The sequence below is a fragment of the Triplophysa dalaica genome, chromosome 13, assembly GCF_015846415.1.
Source record: "Triplophysa dalaica isolate WHDGS20190420 chromosome 13, ASM1584641v1, whole genome shotgun sequence".
In the NCBI taxonomy this organism is placed as follows: Eukaryota; Metazoa; Chordata; class Actinopteri; order Cypriniformes; family Nemacheilidae; genus Triplophysa; species Triplophysa dalaica.
The window spans coordinates 8,351,045-8,365,360 of record NC_079554.1 but is presented as its reverse complement, the minus strand read 5'-3'; the positions used below and the strand labels follow the sequence as shown (position 1 = coordinate 8,365,360).

General features: G+C 41.0%; 1 protein-coding gene and 1 pseudogene across 1 annotated transcript; both read left to right on the top strand.

Annotated features, from left to right (window-relative positions):
* The window catches only part of LOC130434581 (meprin A subunit beta-like), a 64,145-nt pseudogene that overhangs the window by 44,112 nt on the left and 5,717 nt on the right, over positions 1–14,316 (top strand).
* LOC130434169 (E3 ubiquitin-protein ligase RNF138-like) lies at positions 8,461–10,197 on the top strand. Its single transcript, XM_056764158.1, has 5 exons — positions 8,461–9,252; positions 9,336–9,392; positions 9,540–9,648; positions 9,851–9,949; positions 10,061–10,197. Exons 1-5 carry the CDS (start codon positions 9,080–9,082, stop codon positions 10,121–10,123), a joined length of 501 nt encoding a protein of 166 aa, XP_056620136.1. The 5' UTR covers positions 8,461–9,079; the 3' UTR covers positions 10,124–10,197.

The following is a 14,316-nucleotide window of genomic DNA, read 5'->3' as shown; positions in this document are numbered from 1 at the left end:
TAAGATAGCATTACCTTGCGTGAAAAGCCATCCACACCTCCAAAGATGACAATATTGTAGCTAAAACAAAGTATTCACACAAAACGTTTCAAATAGCACATATTTCTCAATGACTACAACATGAAATAGCATGAGTCAACAATCGTCACAAAGATACCAGAATTCACGGATGGAGTTTAGTGAGAGTGACCTGCTCAAGCTCAACAGGCTATATAACTGCAGTACGTTTATGATTCTAACTCATATTGTACTTAGTTTGGAGTTTGAGTTCTGCAGATGATTAGCTGATTTATAAGATAAAACAGTTGAATAATTATCTATAATTATGGTCAACATCTCCACCCCCCTTAAAACTCTTTTCCTCCAATAATTATTTCATGTGCTGGCTTAACATTCCTGGACTCATGCCAGTTTGAACAGCCGAACATCTCCAGGGTGAGGGTGGGAATTCCAAGTGGACTCGAGTACAATCGGCAGAGGGCGGTCCAAAAACAGACTTTACCGTTCTGGGGCAATGTCAAGGTATGGATAAAAATCTCCTCTTCCTGGCCTTTATTAATGAGAGTCAGAAGCTCAGTCACGGCCACAGACAGAGCAGTCTTAAACACTTTCATTCTGTAAAGTCATAAAAAACTATTATTTCAGAACTGTTTGAGGACAATATTGGCCGAGGTTACAGTATATGACAGGGAAAGTGAAGGGGATACTGATATACCTGTCTGAGCTGATGTCACCTTCATTCCTCTGAGATGCTGGCTTGCTCTTCTGACTAGATTGATCTGCCAAGGAAGAAATGGTAAAGCTGGTCATATATTATCAAATTATGATACACCACTACATTTGCTACGAATATGGTTACCTCAGAGACTCCAATTCGCCAGCAGAGGGCGTTGTCCCCAGAGTTCTAACTAGACTCTTTTTTCCAGTAACTATAGCACCACTGATTACACCTGCACCTATTGCTAATAATCCAGACTTTGCTTTATATTCCCTGTGGTTGAGTCACATTTGTGCGCAGTCTTGTTTTGCCCCGGTTGACATTCATGAGCGCTTTTGGATTACTTTGTTTGGATCGTGACTTGGACTTAGAACTTTGGCTACCTCCCTAACCCCCACCTGTTCATATACTCCTGAACGTTATCTGCCTGCCCTGACCTTTATATTGTTTAACCCTTTGCTTCCATTAAAACTGCGTATGGATCCTCAAGCTTATGTGTCCGAGTCCTCCTTACAACATTTCACAGACCTTAGATTTCTTTGACTTTCTGTTTTTCTGTTTTGGCTTTGGAACACATACATCTTTTTCTCTTTCTCCAGAATCTACAACATCAAATTACCCTTAATTCAGATACATAACAGAGCCAAACGTGTGTTGTAGTATCGGCTATGCAGGATCGGTTCCGGAAGATTTCACAGGTTACCATTTTAAAAAAAGCGAACTGCATCTCCCTAGGCAGGAATGGGCAGAATTTATGATATGTGTATTTTTAACAGTAGCGAACCCTCATGGTCCCCAGGACCATTGGTTATCAAGTAATTTGGTCATCAAATTGTTAGTTATTTATGATTTAATAGGCCGCCGTGCTTCAATTCATTCTGGCTGCCGATGTGAGCTTAATTCGAGACGGGTGATTTTGATTTGTCAGTCTTAAATTTTACATATTGTGCATAACAGTGACATCTTATCAGGTAAATGGTAAATTTACTGCATTATTTTCCAAACGTTTAGTTCACTGTAACGTTACCAGTTTAATATTAAGATTTATTTTAATCATAGTTAAATCGCTGGTGAATATCTGTTTACTCTCCGCTAGTGTAGGTTTTTCTTTGCTGGGAGCACTGTCGCTTTTTAAACTGGTGTTCTGTACTATTGTTTGTGTTGGTTTTATGATCAGAATGGGAGGCAGTGTCAGTCATGGGTGTGTGCAACTCGGTCCATTATTCTGTTGAAGAGCACATACACGCGGCACACCGATCATAATGCACATTTGTAAAAATGATTTGTATTGCGTGTTATTTTGGCGATAACTTTCTTCCTGTGCTGTTTGGCTTGTTGCGTTTCAAGTCTAAAGTAGTATTGCAAATGTATCATGTGGTAAGTGTGATGGTAAAATTTTGTATACGCACTTCTATAGGGAAGCACAGTAAAGTAAAATAAGGTCAAGTGTATGGGTTCGAAGGGGGGTTCGGGTTTCGCGTGAGCAGAGGGCCATGGCTCAAACGTCACTTAATATAATGATTGACGCGATGATGAACTCCAGTGGTAGAGGTCACCTGGCGGTAAAAGCCACCCGTTTGTTTCAATAAAAAGTCAAAATGCAGTTATCTTGAGGCAATTGAAGAAAGTGAGGATTCAGTAAACCTTTTCGGATGACCCCCAACACGTGTTGCATCTGTGAAAGAGTAAAACAGGCATACTGTAGCTTCTAAACGTGATTTGTAATCCATGTTCTAGCTTCGCTAGAAGTCGCAGTCGTCCCACGTTATCCTGCATTAAAGCGACGGTTGCACGGTTACAACGGTGGTCAAATAATCAATGCTGATTCATCAGAAAAAATGGTAACGTATCAACAAGCATCATCGCTGTCTTCTTGGTTTCTATCCAGTACACGAGAACAATGGAATGGCTGTCACTCCCACATCCGTGACCTGCGGTGAGAATAAAGGATGTTATGTGTCGAAGGCTGTATGGCCAGTGAATTTCCATCCATGTCTTTAAACGGCGTGATGGTGACGTACAGATCAGCGAGATCCTTTCCACCAGCACAACACGAGGTGGTCTTCTCCTACCAGTTTCACCGTCTGCAGTCGGGTGCCTGAAGGAAGTCCGTTAACTTTACGTATTGGCCAAAAGCCATTTCGATAAAGACGGCCGCTTTAAAGACATTACTCCATTAAATGGTCTCAAAATGCAATTTTAGTGGGGTTCATTTTCCTCCGGCAACACAAACACAAATGGCAAATAGATTGAGAAACTCACACACCTGTTTGTGGGTCAATGCGCAAATCTCTTCCTCCATGGTAGCAGGCGACCCACTGACACCCTCTGGGTCCATACACATACCGTCTGGTATGTCTTCATCGGGCTCTGTCCAGGAAACCCCTCTGCGGTCAGCTTAAATAAACACACACACACACACACCCACACCGTGAAAAATAAATACAGTACGGACATCCAGTCTGGCTGTGGATGTGGTGAAAGAAGCGGTGATCCAGTGACCCGTCCAAAGTGTTGGAGATGTCCACCTGGTCTGAGTGATGAAGAACGGTCAGGATAAAGTGTGTACAGAGACCCCTGTTTCCTCTCCATCACGGCCGGCGGGAGTTCCATTCCCATGGTAAACGGACAGGCTGGGGGAAACGTGGGTATAATAAAATGAACTGCAATACATTACACTTTTACATCACTATACACTTAGCATACAGCAAAACCTAATGCACTGTTCTAGTGTAGAGTCTCCCACATAAATGGTACTTTTTTCGAGTATATACCTGCAAAGTACCTCCCTGCTTATCTACTTTCCATCACTGAAGCGAGCGTTGGGTTGGGTTTTTTGTCCAGCTGGGCACCTGTTGTAATGGAGTGCATGACCTGTTGAATAACCGCAAAGCGCATTCCCCCCGAGATGACGTAACCGCCTGCTTTTCGCAACAAAGAGCCTACAGGTTTCTCTGGGACAGTAAAAACACACAACGCCCTTCTCACAGGCGCTTGGATCTCCTAAAATACTGACAAACTTTCTGATGCCTCACCTGTAGTGATACTCTCCTCACGACCAGACGGGACTCTCGCCGAATTCATTCTTTCCTGGGGGGTGTTCTCAGGGATGCGGGAATGTCTTGAAAAAACGAGTGTGCATTAGAAGTGTGTTTATCAAACAGTTACACAACAGATTTATATTAGGTTAACTGTCCCTTTCCATTTTGAGCACATACCAGACATGGACTTTTAAAGGTTGTAAACGCTTGGGAGATCTTGTCAAAAAGAGGAAGTTAAAGGAATAAAGACACTGAGAAATAAAGTGTTTGTGTATGATGTATTGTGTTTTGTTTTATTTTCATTGATCTACCACCACGTATAAACAGACGTTGAAAGCCACACAGTTTACCGTGAATGATTTATTTCATCATTTTTCTTAGACAAGTGAATTGACTCGGTCACCATTCACAATAAGCACACATTTGTGCCTAATCTTATCCTTAATAATACAAGCCCAAAAACGGCTCCGTTATTGTATCGTCGGCACACTGCTGACGTTATTGCGAACAGAATCACACGTGTGATGACGGGTCTTACTTACAACCCCTCCTAGCCTCGAAACCGCCATCGGTCCGGCGAGGGAGAGACGAGCTCGCAGCCTCTGCGTGCACACACAGCTCTCCCTCTAACAGCTGGCCTCCGTTACACGAGAAATGACAGATTTTTCATCTACAGCGGTGTTTTGTGGTTTGCATCGGTGGATCCTTTCGCTCAAAAGTGCCCGCCGTTCGAACTGTAATGTTGTTTAGCCATTTCTACGTCGTGCATTGCGCTCTGTCTTCTTCTTCTTCTTCTTCTTCTTCGCAGATAGGTTGTAGCTAGAAGGGATGCAGCTACGGCCGGAAGTGGTGCAACATCTCGCCATATAATTCCAATAAATTACATTAGCTAACCTCTACGCCTACCCAAACCCTAAACCTAACCTTACAATAATACAAATTATAAATCAACTGTTTTTAGAGTGACGCAAATTATACGGTTTTGAAGTGCGCGTGCCCAGTGGAGGTGGCTGTATCCCGTCTATTATGTAGAGAAACAAATATGTACAGCACTGAAATATGTAACGTGTTGATAACGTTAGTCTATGAACATTTGACACTACGACCTGTACAAATAAAAACAAATGATTGCTTCCATTGTGTTACGTCTGATCTTTGACCTTACGTCCGTCCAGTACGTTAGGTGACGTGACGTGACGTGACGTGAAGTGACGTGCTTCGGCTCGTTGCCGTTGTATCAGAGTTGGCTTTAAAGCCTTACGTGTGAATCCATTTGTGTGTGAGGGCTTCCAACGACGTCAACAGGTCATAAGACAAACACAACACGGTGTATTTACAACGATCAATCTATACTTTGTTAAAGCACTGCTTGGTCTGCAGTTGGAGCGTTGCCATTGGCTGTTGGTTTGAATAATTAATGAGGGAGGTCTGTCACAGTCGTTCTTTAACGATTTTCGTCTATAAATATCATTGTGTTTCGAGTTGCGTTTTGAGCAATAGGGTGTATGATAAGGGCTCTGTCGGCATCGTGTTCACAACGTTGGACGTTCAATGAAGTTCGCCCCCTACCGTCGTCGAAAGTAGCAGTGCCGATGGGAGGTATAAATAGCAGGCGCGCGAGCTGTTGTATCGGCTGGGCCAGAGAGCGTCGCCTCGGCCAAGCCAACATGCTACTAGAGTCGCTAGCTGAGTGGCGCGCTATTGCACCTCTGACCCAGCCCCTGGTGCCGTCGGTACGCCGATGGGCACCAGGTTTTGCTTCTTCCAAGTCTGTAAAAGTCACAGGTTATTGTTTAACCTATACTTTATTTAACCTATTCAACGGCAAGAAGTGAAGCCGTCCCACCGGAAGTAAGTCGAGTCCCCTGCTGTAGTCATTTATATAAGAAAACTCAGCAATTTAAAGGAACTCGGCAATAATCTTAGAAAAAACGCCACGCAGTGTGTAAACCTCACTCTCTGACCCACCAACCGAGACGCTCTTGAGGCTGCGGTCTTTCGAGTTTCCGCCCGTCTCCCGTCCGGATCGTCGTCGGTTCGAGGCCCGCGCAGAACAGGTTACGAATGCAGCTTGTGTTTTGGAACAAGACGTAGGAACATATGAAGAGATCGGTATCAAAATGAGTTATCACATCAAGTTTTTTTTTCTTTTACGTTCCGATTAATATCAATCAAACTGCAGTTTGTTTGTTTTGATTTAAGCCATATGACTTCAAGAAATAAGAGAATCTGGTTTACTGAATGAGCATTGAGGAGGAGAGCCCTACTCATAAAATATCCTTCTCGTGCATTTCTTTTTTCTCTATTTCCTCAGAATGTTTGTCATTCTAATTGCTCCTTTATTGCCTTTCTTCCCGTGCCTTGCTTAATTTCCGTTTATTTACATCAATCAGTGCCTTAATGCAGTATACAAACAAAGAGTTTGGTTCCAAAATGAGATAACTCGGTTCTTTAAAAGATTTCAAAATCGTGTTTGTCATGATGTTTTGGGTGTTTTTTATTGAACTACATTTAAAGTTTCTAAATATATTCCATTTTGTTCTTATAGAAAAGCATACATTTAAGATAGTTATAGAGGTTCATGTACCTCTCTGATTTGAACAAAGGCTATAGGCCTCATAGGACGGGCACCAAGCAGATATGGACCTCACATCTGCTTAGCATCAAACACACACGCTTCTGAAGACACTAGTTGGTACCCGTCACAGACGAACACAGTACACGCTATTGTATTGACTTGAGCACATGTTTACCCTTTAAATACACTCAACACTATGCCAGATGTAGTAAATGACAACATGCTTTTCTTTTTAAGATGGATGTATGTGCATTTCTTTTTTAAGCTTTTAAAAGGTTTTGCCACAGTTAAATACTGATATATGGAGCTTGACATGTAACTGTGGAAGGTCAGAAAAGGATGGACTAACAAAAATAGGTGATGCCATGTGAAACCTGATTTAAACCTGATTCTAAACGGTGAGAACAACGCGAGAACAATGTATAAAAGATGGAGTCAGATATGTATTGGTCAGACATCTTCAGATGAACTCTGTATGTCTCGCTTTAACTTGTTCGAACAAATTAAAGATTGAAACTTGGCTTCTTGGTCTTCGTGATTTCGCTCAACATTTGATGATCGATTTCTCCACAACAACTGCGCCTCCCTTCACTAGCTGGCCTCCGTTGAATACGGTATATATCAGTTCAAGAAAGTTACTGCAAGAGTTAAGTGAAAAACTGTGTGTGAAAAATAAGCTTTCTTCAAGGCACTCCCTAAGAAATTCAGCTTAGCACATTAACGCATGTGAATCGGAATCGAATATAAAAAATGGACGTGACGTATTATCTCGTGTTGGAACCAGTCTCTTCATATGTATATTCTGTTAAAAAGTATAGGCTATATTCACATATTAGTTAATGGAAGCTACTTCAAGAGTTAAGTGACAAAGCCAGAATGCAAAATAAACCTGTTTTTTAAGGCACTCACCAAGCAAATGTGGTCTGAGATCAGCCAGTGTGCTTGAACCTAAAGATAAGCTTCATTCACCAGCTAAAAACACAAGTATGAAACAGTGCCATCTGGTGGTGAAGGGCGGTAAAGGGAAAATTAAAATGAAGCGAAATTGTATCAGATTATCGGTTACTTTATGGGAAAGTAAAAGCCATTGTTAAAAGAGATTTAAACTACTTCTTGCATTGTTTAAAAACACATTGTTAAAAGTGCTGCTCAAACAAATCTCAACGAATGTTGTTTGGCGTCATATAAACAGACTGTAAAAATGCCACCATTATATAATTATCCATTTAATAGGGTTGATGAAAATATCTTCCTATTTCGTATCAAATTGCTTTAGTGATTGCTGTAAAATATATTGTAAGAACTCTACATGATGACATAAAAATGCGACTTCTGATTGGTGCCAACTCAGTAGTTTGCCCAGACTTGAAAACATTCAACAGATCCATATGGAAGAAAGTTGGTCAAGGTACGAAACTTCCAGACTTCCATTTCCATCGTCTTTTGCAAAAATTGCTATAATTTGTTAAGTTTTGGGGTTAGTAGCCTAGGGTAATTGTTTGACAATTTTTTTCCAAAGCAGCTTTACAGAGGCAAACAGGAAAAACATAAAAAGGAAAATACAGAAAAGTGCATGGTATTTATAGAACGAGCAAGATCATTCTAATAAATAATATCTAATTAATAAATAAATAAATCCAGTCTCCCGTTGATCAAACACTGCCCTGCTGTGGCGAGGAACCCAAACTCCAATGATTGATTAATGGAGAAAAAACCTTGGGAGAAACCAGGCTCAGCAGGGAGGGCCAGATCCCCTCTGACGAGTCATAGCTGCACTCAGTGACCCCGACCAAAAGCCACCGAGCAAATATCCACGAGGAAGAGGGAGAGCCCACTCTCCGAAAACCGTACAGGTTCAACCGGGTCCCACTCCACGATCGACACCAGAAAACAGAGGAACAACCAGGGAAAATAGCAATGGCATGTTGTAACTTTGTTCCTCTGTTGTCCGACATCGACCACAAAACAAGGCCAAACTGGACCCACACAGCCCCAGCAAATGAATCCCCCCAACCACAACCAACGAGCCCCCCCCACAAACACCCACCCAGGAACCTCCAATCAGGGCCACTGCATGCAGCTATAACTTCAAACTGCTGACATGTGATGTAAATTTAGCATTAAATACCAAGTATTGTAACTTCAGCATTATTGTGACAAGTTGTCTTTGCTCTTGGTTGGGGATGGAGTGGTCTGAGCTGGGATGTTCAGATGGTTGTATTTTTCTTTGGTGGTGGAATTACCTTAGATGGAGCTGATGATGGTCAGTCAGTCTGCAGCTGTAGCTGGCCTAATCTCTAGTTGGGGATGGGCATATGTCAATCATCTGGACCTGGCGGAATTTCTCACTACCTCGGGGTGGGCATCCCGAGGCGGAGGCAGAAGGAGATTAATTAGCGTAGCTGCTGTTCATTAACTATGCATTAAGTGAAAGCTTGGCTGAAAAGATGTGTCTTTAATCTAGATTTAAATTAGGAGAGTGTGTCTGACCCTCGAATAGTATTAGGAAGGCTATTCCAGAGTTTAGGTGCTACGTATGAGAAAGCTCGACCCCCTTTGGTGGATTTAGTTATTCTAGATGTCATCAAAAGTCCATCAAAAGAGTTTTGAGATCTTAGAGAGCGTGATGGGTTGTTATGGGATAAAAGCTCAGTTAAGTAAGTAGGGGCTAAACCGCTTAAGGCTTTGTAAGTAATTAAGTTTACCCGCAACTTAATTAAGGGGACGTCAAGACGCAACGTCATGCCCATCCCCTTTCAACTGCTTCTGTTGCCACTACTCCCCCTGTTCCTGCTCGAAGGGCCATGTCTCAACCTGCACATACCATCACAACGTGCAACTGTTATTGCTGTCCCAGCACCTCCAGCTTCACCAGCACCACTATACCAAACCCTGGATGATGAGTTTGATGACTGGTGTGTCCTATCTAAAGAAATAATTTTGTACAATATGGTTTGGTTTGAATGACTGGTTTGACAATGTACTGTTTAATTCACAGTCTGCTTCAAACTGAGATCAATGAAATAGGAATGAGGCAGCAGGAGCAAATACAGGGGTACTGTAACTATTGTGTCACCAGGACTTGGTCTTGTATGACTAAAACAGCATATAGGAGACGTTGCACTAATGTGTTTCCCCTAAAGGGATTTTGAATAAACTGATAATTCTTCATTTACTTCGTTGATTTTTTTTATTTTTTCAGCTCTACTCTGAGAACATTGGTGTGCCCTTACTGTCAGATGGGTGGGCTGGATGCTAAGGAACTGCGGGATCACTGCAATGCCCAACTTGCCTATGACAGCACACGTGTGGTGAGTCAGGATCAGATGTCAATTCATTCCAATATCTTGTGTATCGACTGACACTTCAGCTCATTAATACACACTAATCCACTGATGTCTATCTTCTTAAACATTTCTCAAAATAGAATGTTCAATTATCATAAAGTGTTTGACATCTTTGTGGCTCCATACACTCAAAGCACTCACTTTTTTGCTCTCTGGCACCCTTTAGGTTTGTCCTGTGTGTGTTGTTTTGCATCATGGTGATCCACAGTACTACAGCCGCAATTTTATCGGCCATCTTAATCTGCGACACATTGAGGATATAACTGTAAGTTATAAAACATACAAATCAACGTTTTCTAAAAAACTGTTTTTTCAGACCCTGACAGTTTTTTAACTTTAATACTCTATTTTTTATGATTGAAATAACATCCACCAGAATGATGAAGTCAACTTTCAGTGTGCCCTCATGGAGTCATATAATGAAAACATCCCGATGTAACCATCATTTTAAAAAGTGAAGTAAGCATGGTTTTGGTGTATTGATTACTATTTGACATTAGGGAAATATTTTGAATTGTCAATAGTGAGGGTGGGCACTAGATTCTCTTATTTCTAGATAGCTTTTACTTTAATTGATGCAGTATGATGTCATAAATATATTTTTTCAATGTTTTGGAGCACACTGGTTAGATAGATATAAACGTATTCATCCTTAAAGCCTTTCGTTTTGATTTCATTGGGATGTTAATCAACAAGATCTTAATCAGAACCAAGCGTTTAATTGTTTGAGTAACCGATTGTTTTTACTGAGTCTTGTCAAACTTTATAAATATCTGATGTATCTCAGCATTTGATTTATTTTACCTAAAGTTTAATCATCTCCATCATCCTTGGATGATGCATTTGCACTATTTAGCACATGCACTTTAGATCTATAGATTCTGATGATTTATCCAACCTACAGTCATGGAAGATGTTTTGGAAACCAATACTGCCTGTCGTGATTCTGCCTCATCATGTCTTGTCTTTCTTGGTCCTGGGGCAGAATCATAGCAGGACCCCTTGTTTCATGTGGAGAACGGCTTTTGGCGCTATTGGCCTTCCATACGCTTTCTCCAGGTCTTGTCTCTGTTACCGCCCTTTCGTCTCCTTAGTTACATTTAGTCATTACATTTACATTTAGTCATTTAGCTGACGCTTTTATCCAAAGCGACTTACAAGTGGGGTAGATAATGGAAGCAATTAGGACAGCATAAGTACAACAAAAGCATAAGTGCAATCAAAAAGAAGACTAGTCTCATATAGCCTAACACAGTATTCGGAACCATTCATCCATTCATTCATTCATTCATTCATTTTTTTTTTTTTTAGAGTAGAGAAGAAAAGAGTAGAGAAGAAAAGAGTCAGAACAGATCAGTCAGATGTTGGCGGAATAGATGTGTTTTCAGGCGTTTCTTAAAGATGGCTACAGAATCTGCAGATCTTGTAGCAGTGGGCAGATCATTCCACATAGGTGGAACAGATCCGGAGAAGGTGCGCGAGAGAGATTTTTTACCTTTATGGGATGGCACCACAAGACGTCGTTCGTTTGCAGAGCGTAGGGATCTGGCGGGTACATATGTCTGCATTAGCGATTTAAGATAAGGTGGTGCCGAACCAGTAGTGGTCTTGTAGGCCAGGAGCAGAGACTTAAATTTGATGCGAGCGACTACGGGAAGCCAAGTTACATTGTTAAGTGTTTCATGACACACACGTGTTATGGTTAATTATCCTGTGTTAGTTCACCTTTAAACAGTCCTCATGTTTATTGTCCTGTGCCAGTTCATTTTGTGACATATCTCTGATGAGAGTATTGTTTATGCCTGTGATCTTTACCAAGAGTCAAGTAAGTCAAGTCAAGTCCAGTCAGTGTAGTTATTTGTCCAGTGTTGTATTCATCTAGTCTAGGTAGTCTGTGTTCCTGTTGTCTACTTGATTATTCCCTTTGTCATTATTGTTTCACCCCCTCGTGGGCCTTTGTTTTGTGTTTGTTTTGTCTGTTGTCCAACACTGCCTGCAATTGGGTTCTTCCTCACAATTCACGACAACTGCCATATTTGACTATGCACAAATATCCTTATAAAAGCCTAATTTGCAAAAAGATTTTCTGATACAAATCTGAAGTTGAAATTATTTTTAAGATATAGGCTTTGTTATATTAAATACAGAAATGTATTTTACTGCACAAAAAATATGCAAAAACATGCAATGCTTAAAAGGTGAAATTACAAAAGCCATTTTGTAATAAATAGAAGCTGTGATTGAAAAGATTAAAATAACTGCCCCAAGTTTTTTTTTTCAAAAACTGTATATGTAATGTATTTTAACTTCTGTAATAAATGTTTGAATGCTATGTTTTAATGTGTACAAGATCTACCTTTTTAACTTGCATTTATATTTTGAAATTTAGCAGACACTTTTATCCAAAGCGACTTACAAAGAAATGAGAAACAGTAAAGCGATTTGATATAAGGAGGAAATAATACAATAAGTGCTTGTAACGAGCAAGGCGGGACAAGAGCCGTGAGGGAATGACGCGAGCCCGGTGACGCTGCACGTTGCACCGGTCTCGCATCTCTCACGGAGGAGATCTGAAGCTTAAAAGGACGAGCAACAGGAGTGTAGCAAGATTCCAAGTAAGAAGGAGCTGGGAACCAGCAAACATTTAACAACTCTTATTAAAATAAACAAAAGAAAAAAAACAGCTGACAGCTCCCTCACTGTCGAATGCCGCCCACACAAGCATAATAAACCTAACGTAAAGTCCAGGCCTGGTCCTCTCTCGTCACCCCTCCATAACACCCTGAAGGCATGACACCAGAGGTAGAATTTGAAACAGATGAGAGGAGTACCTGGGATCCCTAGCATTGATAAGGTTCCTAGCACGATCTGATGATTCACTGTACTGTATCAAAGGCTGCAGATAATGCTAGCAGAATCAGGACAGAAGAGTTGGATTGCTTCCATGACGGATAGCAGTGCCATCTCGGGTGAGCGATTGCTTTTGAAGTCTTAATGCGTAGGGAGATAGGGAGAAAAACCATGGATGAGAAAATCCCAATCAAGTATTTCTGCAATAAATTGGAGAAGCAAAACAGGTCTGAGAGAATTATTCATTGTGATTGTTTTGAGTGGGGGCATGCCCTGGTTCTGCTTAAATGTGGATGGAAAAGTGCCAGTGAGCATGAAGGTGCTAATGATATCTGTGAGTGCTGGTATGAGTGTGTTTGATATGGCCGGTAAGAGATTGGAGGGGACTGGGTCGAGAGGGAACAGGTAGGGGGTGGCTGGAGACAAGTTTAAAAACTTCAGTGTCGGTCATTGCATAGAAAGAGGAGAATTTGATGTTGGATGTGAGGGTTGTGTGTTTGGAGGTTAGTTAGGTTGAAAATAGTTTGCTGATGAATGATTCTTAGCTGTAAAAGAGGAAGTGGGTGGAGGGAATAGAGGAGAGTTGAACGTTTCGAATAACTGCTGTGTGTTAGATGCATTACTCACCTTGGTGGTATAGAAAGTTATTAAAAGTGGAGCAAACACAAGCAGTTTCTGCCAATCTAATATTAATCTTGAGTACAAAGTAGTATGGCTTACTTCATATCTTTAAAGAGTATTTAGTTTGATCACAACTATTCAAGACAGATAAAGCATCCGGTTATTTCTGAAAACAGTCGATCTCCTGGAGGAGTGCAGTGCAGTGGGAGCATACACTGGTTGACGCGTGGGTGTGCCCTTCTCTCAAAAACAACGTTTTTGTTTGTTTGTTTAATGTTAAATCTTTTAAGATATGCATTTATTTAGATTTTTTTTCAAAGTAAAAATTGTGGAATAAAAAAAAAACAAAAAGGTTGGTAAAACTGTGCAAAGATGCCAAAATATGCTTACAAACAAATTTGACCATCCCATCAGATAGAAAGAAAGTGGGAATAATAATTTGAAGAGTTTGGTTCCAAAATGAGATAACTCATGTTTTTTATTGTGCATTCCAATAATATCAATCAAACTGCAGTTAATAATAAATAATAAAAACATGTTAACATAATAAAAAACAGTTATCTCTAGTTGTAACCAAATTCTTCATTTATTTGTAAATGACAATAAAACAAATAATAAAACAACAAACATCCATCCATCCATCCATTTTCTACCGCTTATCCGAACTACCTCGGGTCACGGGGAGCCTGCGCCTATCTCAGGAGTCATCGGGCATCAAGGCAGGATACACCCTGGATGGAGTGCCAACCCATCGCAGGGCACACACACTCACTCATTCACTCACGCACTCACACCCTACGGACAATTTTTCCAGAGATGCCAATCAACCTACCATGCATGTCTTTGGACCAGGGGAGGAAACCGGAGTACCCGGAGGACAACAAACATCAAGTTTCTAAAAGATCAAGTGTCTCTGCATGCTATAGTAAACCTCTTTGCCAATGTTCAGCTACAAAATGAATTGTAACGTTTACTGTCACAGAGGTAGTAGTAGTAATATTTTGTCTGAAAGCATCAACAAATCTTGCAGCGGGACTTAGTGGGACTCACATTAAAGTGTGTGTGAGCGTGTGTGCATGTGTGTTTGTGTGCGATATTTTGAAGTGCTGGTCACCATTTAGCTTTCTTTCTCATAGGGCACAGCCTCTATCCGGCTAACCA

What these genes read in the sequence shown, in the direction of transcription:
- LOC130434169 (XM_056764158.1), top strand. Translation starts at nt 9,080, where the DNA reads ATGCCCATCCCCTTTCAACTGCTTCTGTTGCCACTACTCCCCCTGTTC. An exon ending in GATGATGAGTTTGATGACTG is followed by an intron (nt 9,253 to 9,335) that starts GTGTGTCCTATC and finishes TTTAATTCACAG; the next exon opens with TCTGCTTCAAACTGAGATCA. An exon ending in CCTATGACAGCACACGTGTG is followed by an intron (nt 9,649 to 9,850) that starts GTGAGTCAGGAT and finishes GGCACCCTTTAG; the next exon opens with GTTTGTCCTGTGTGTGTTGT.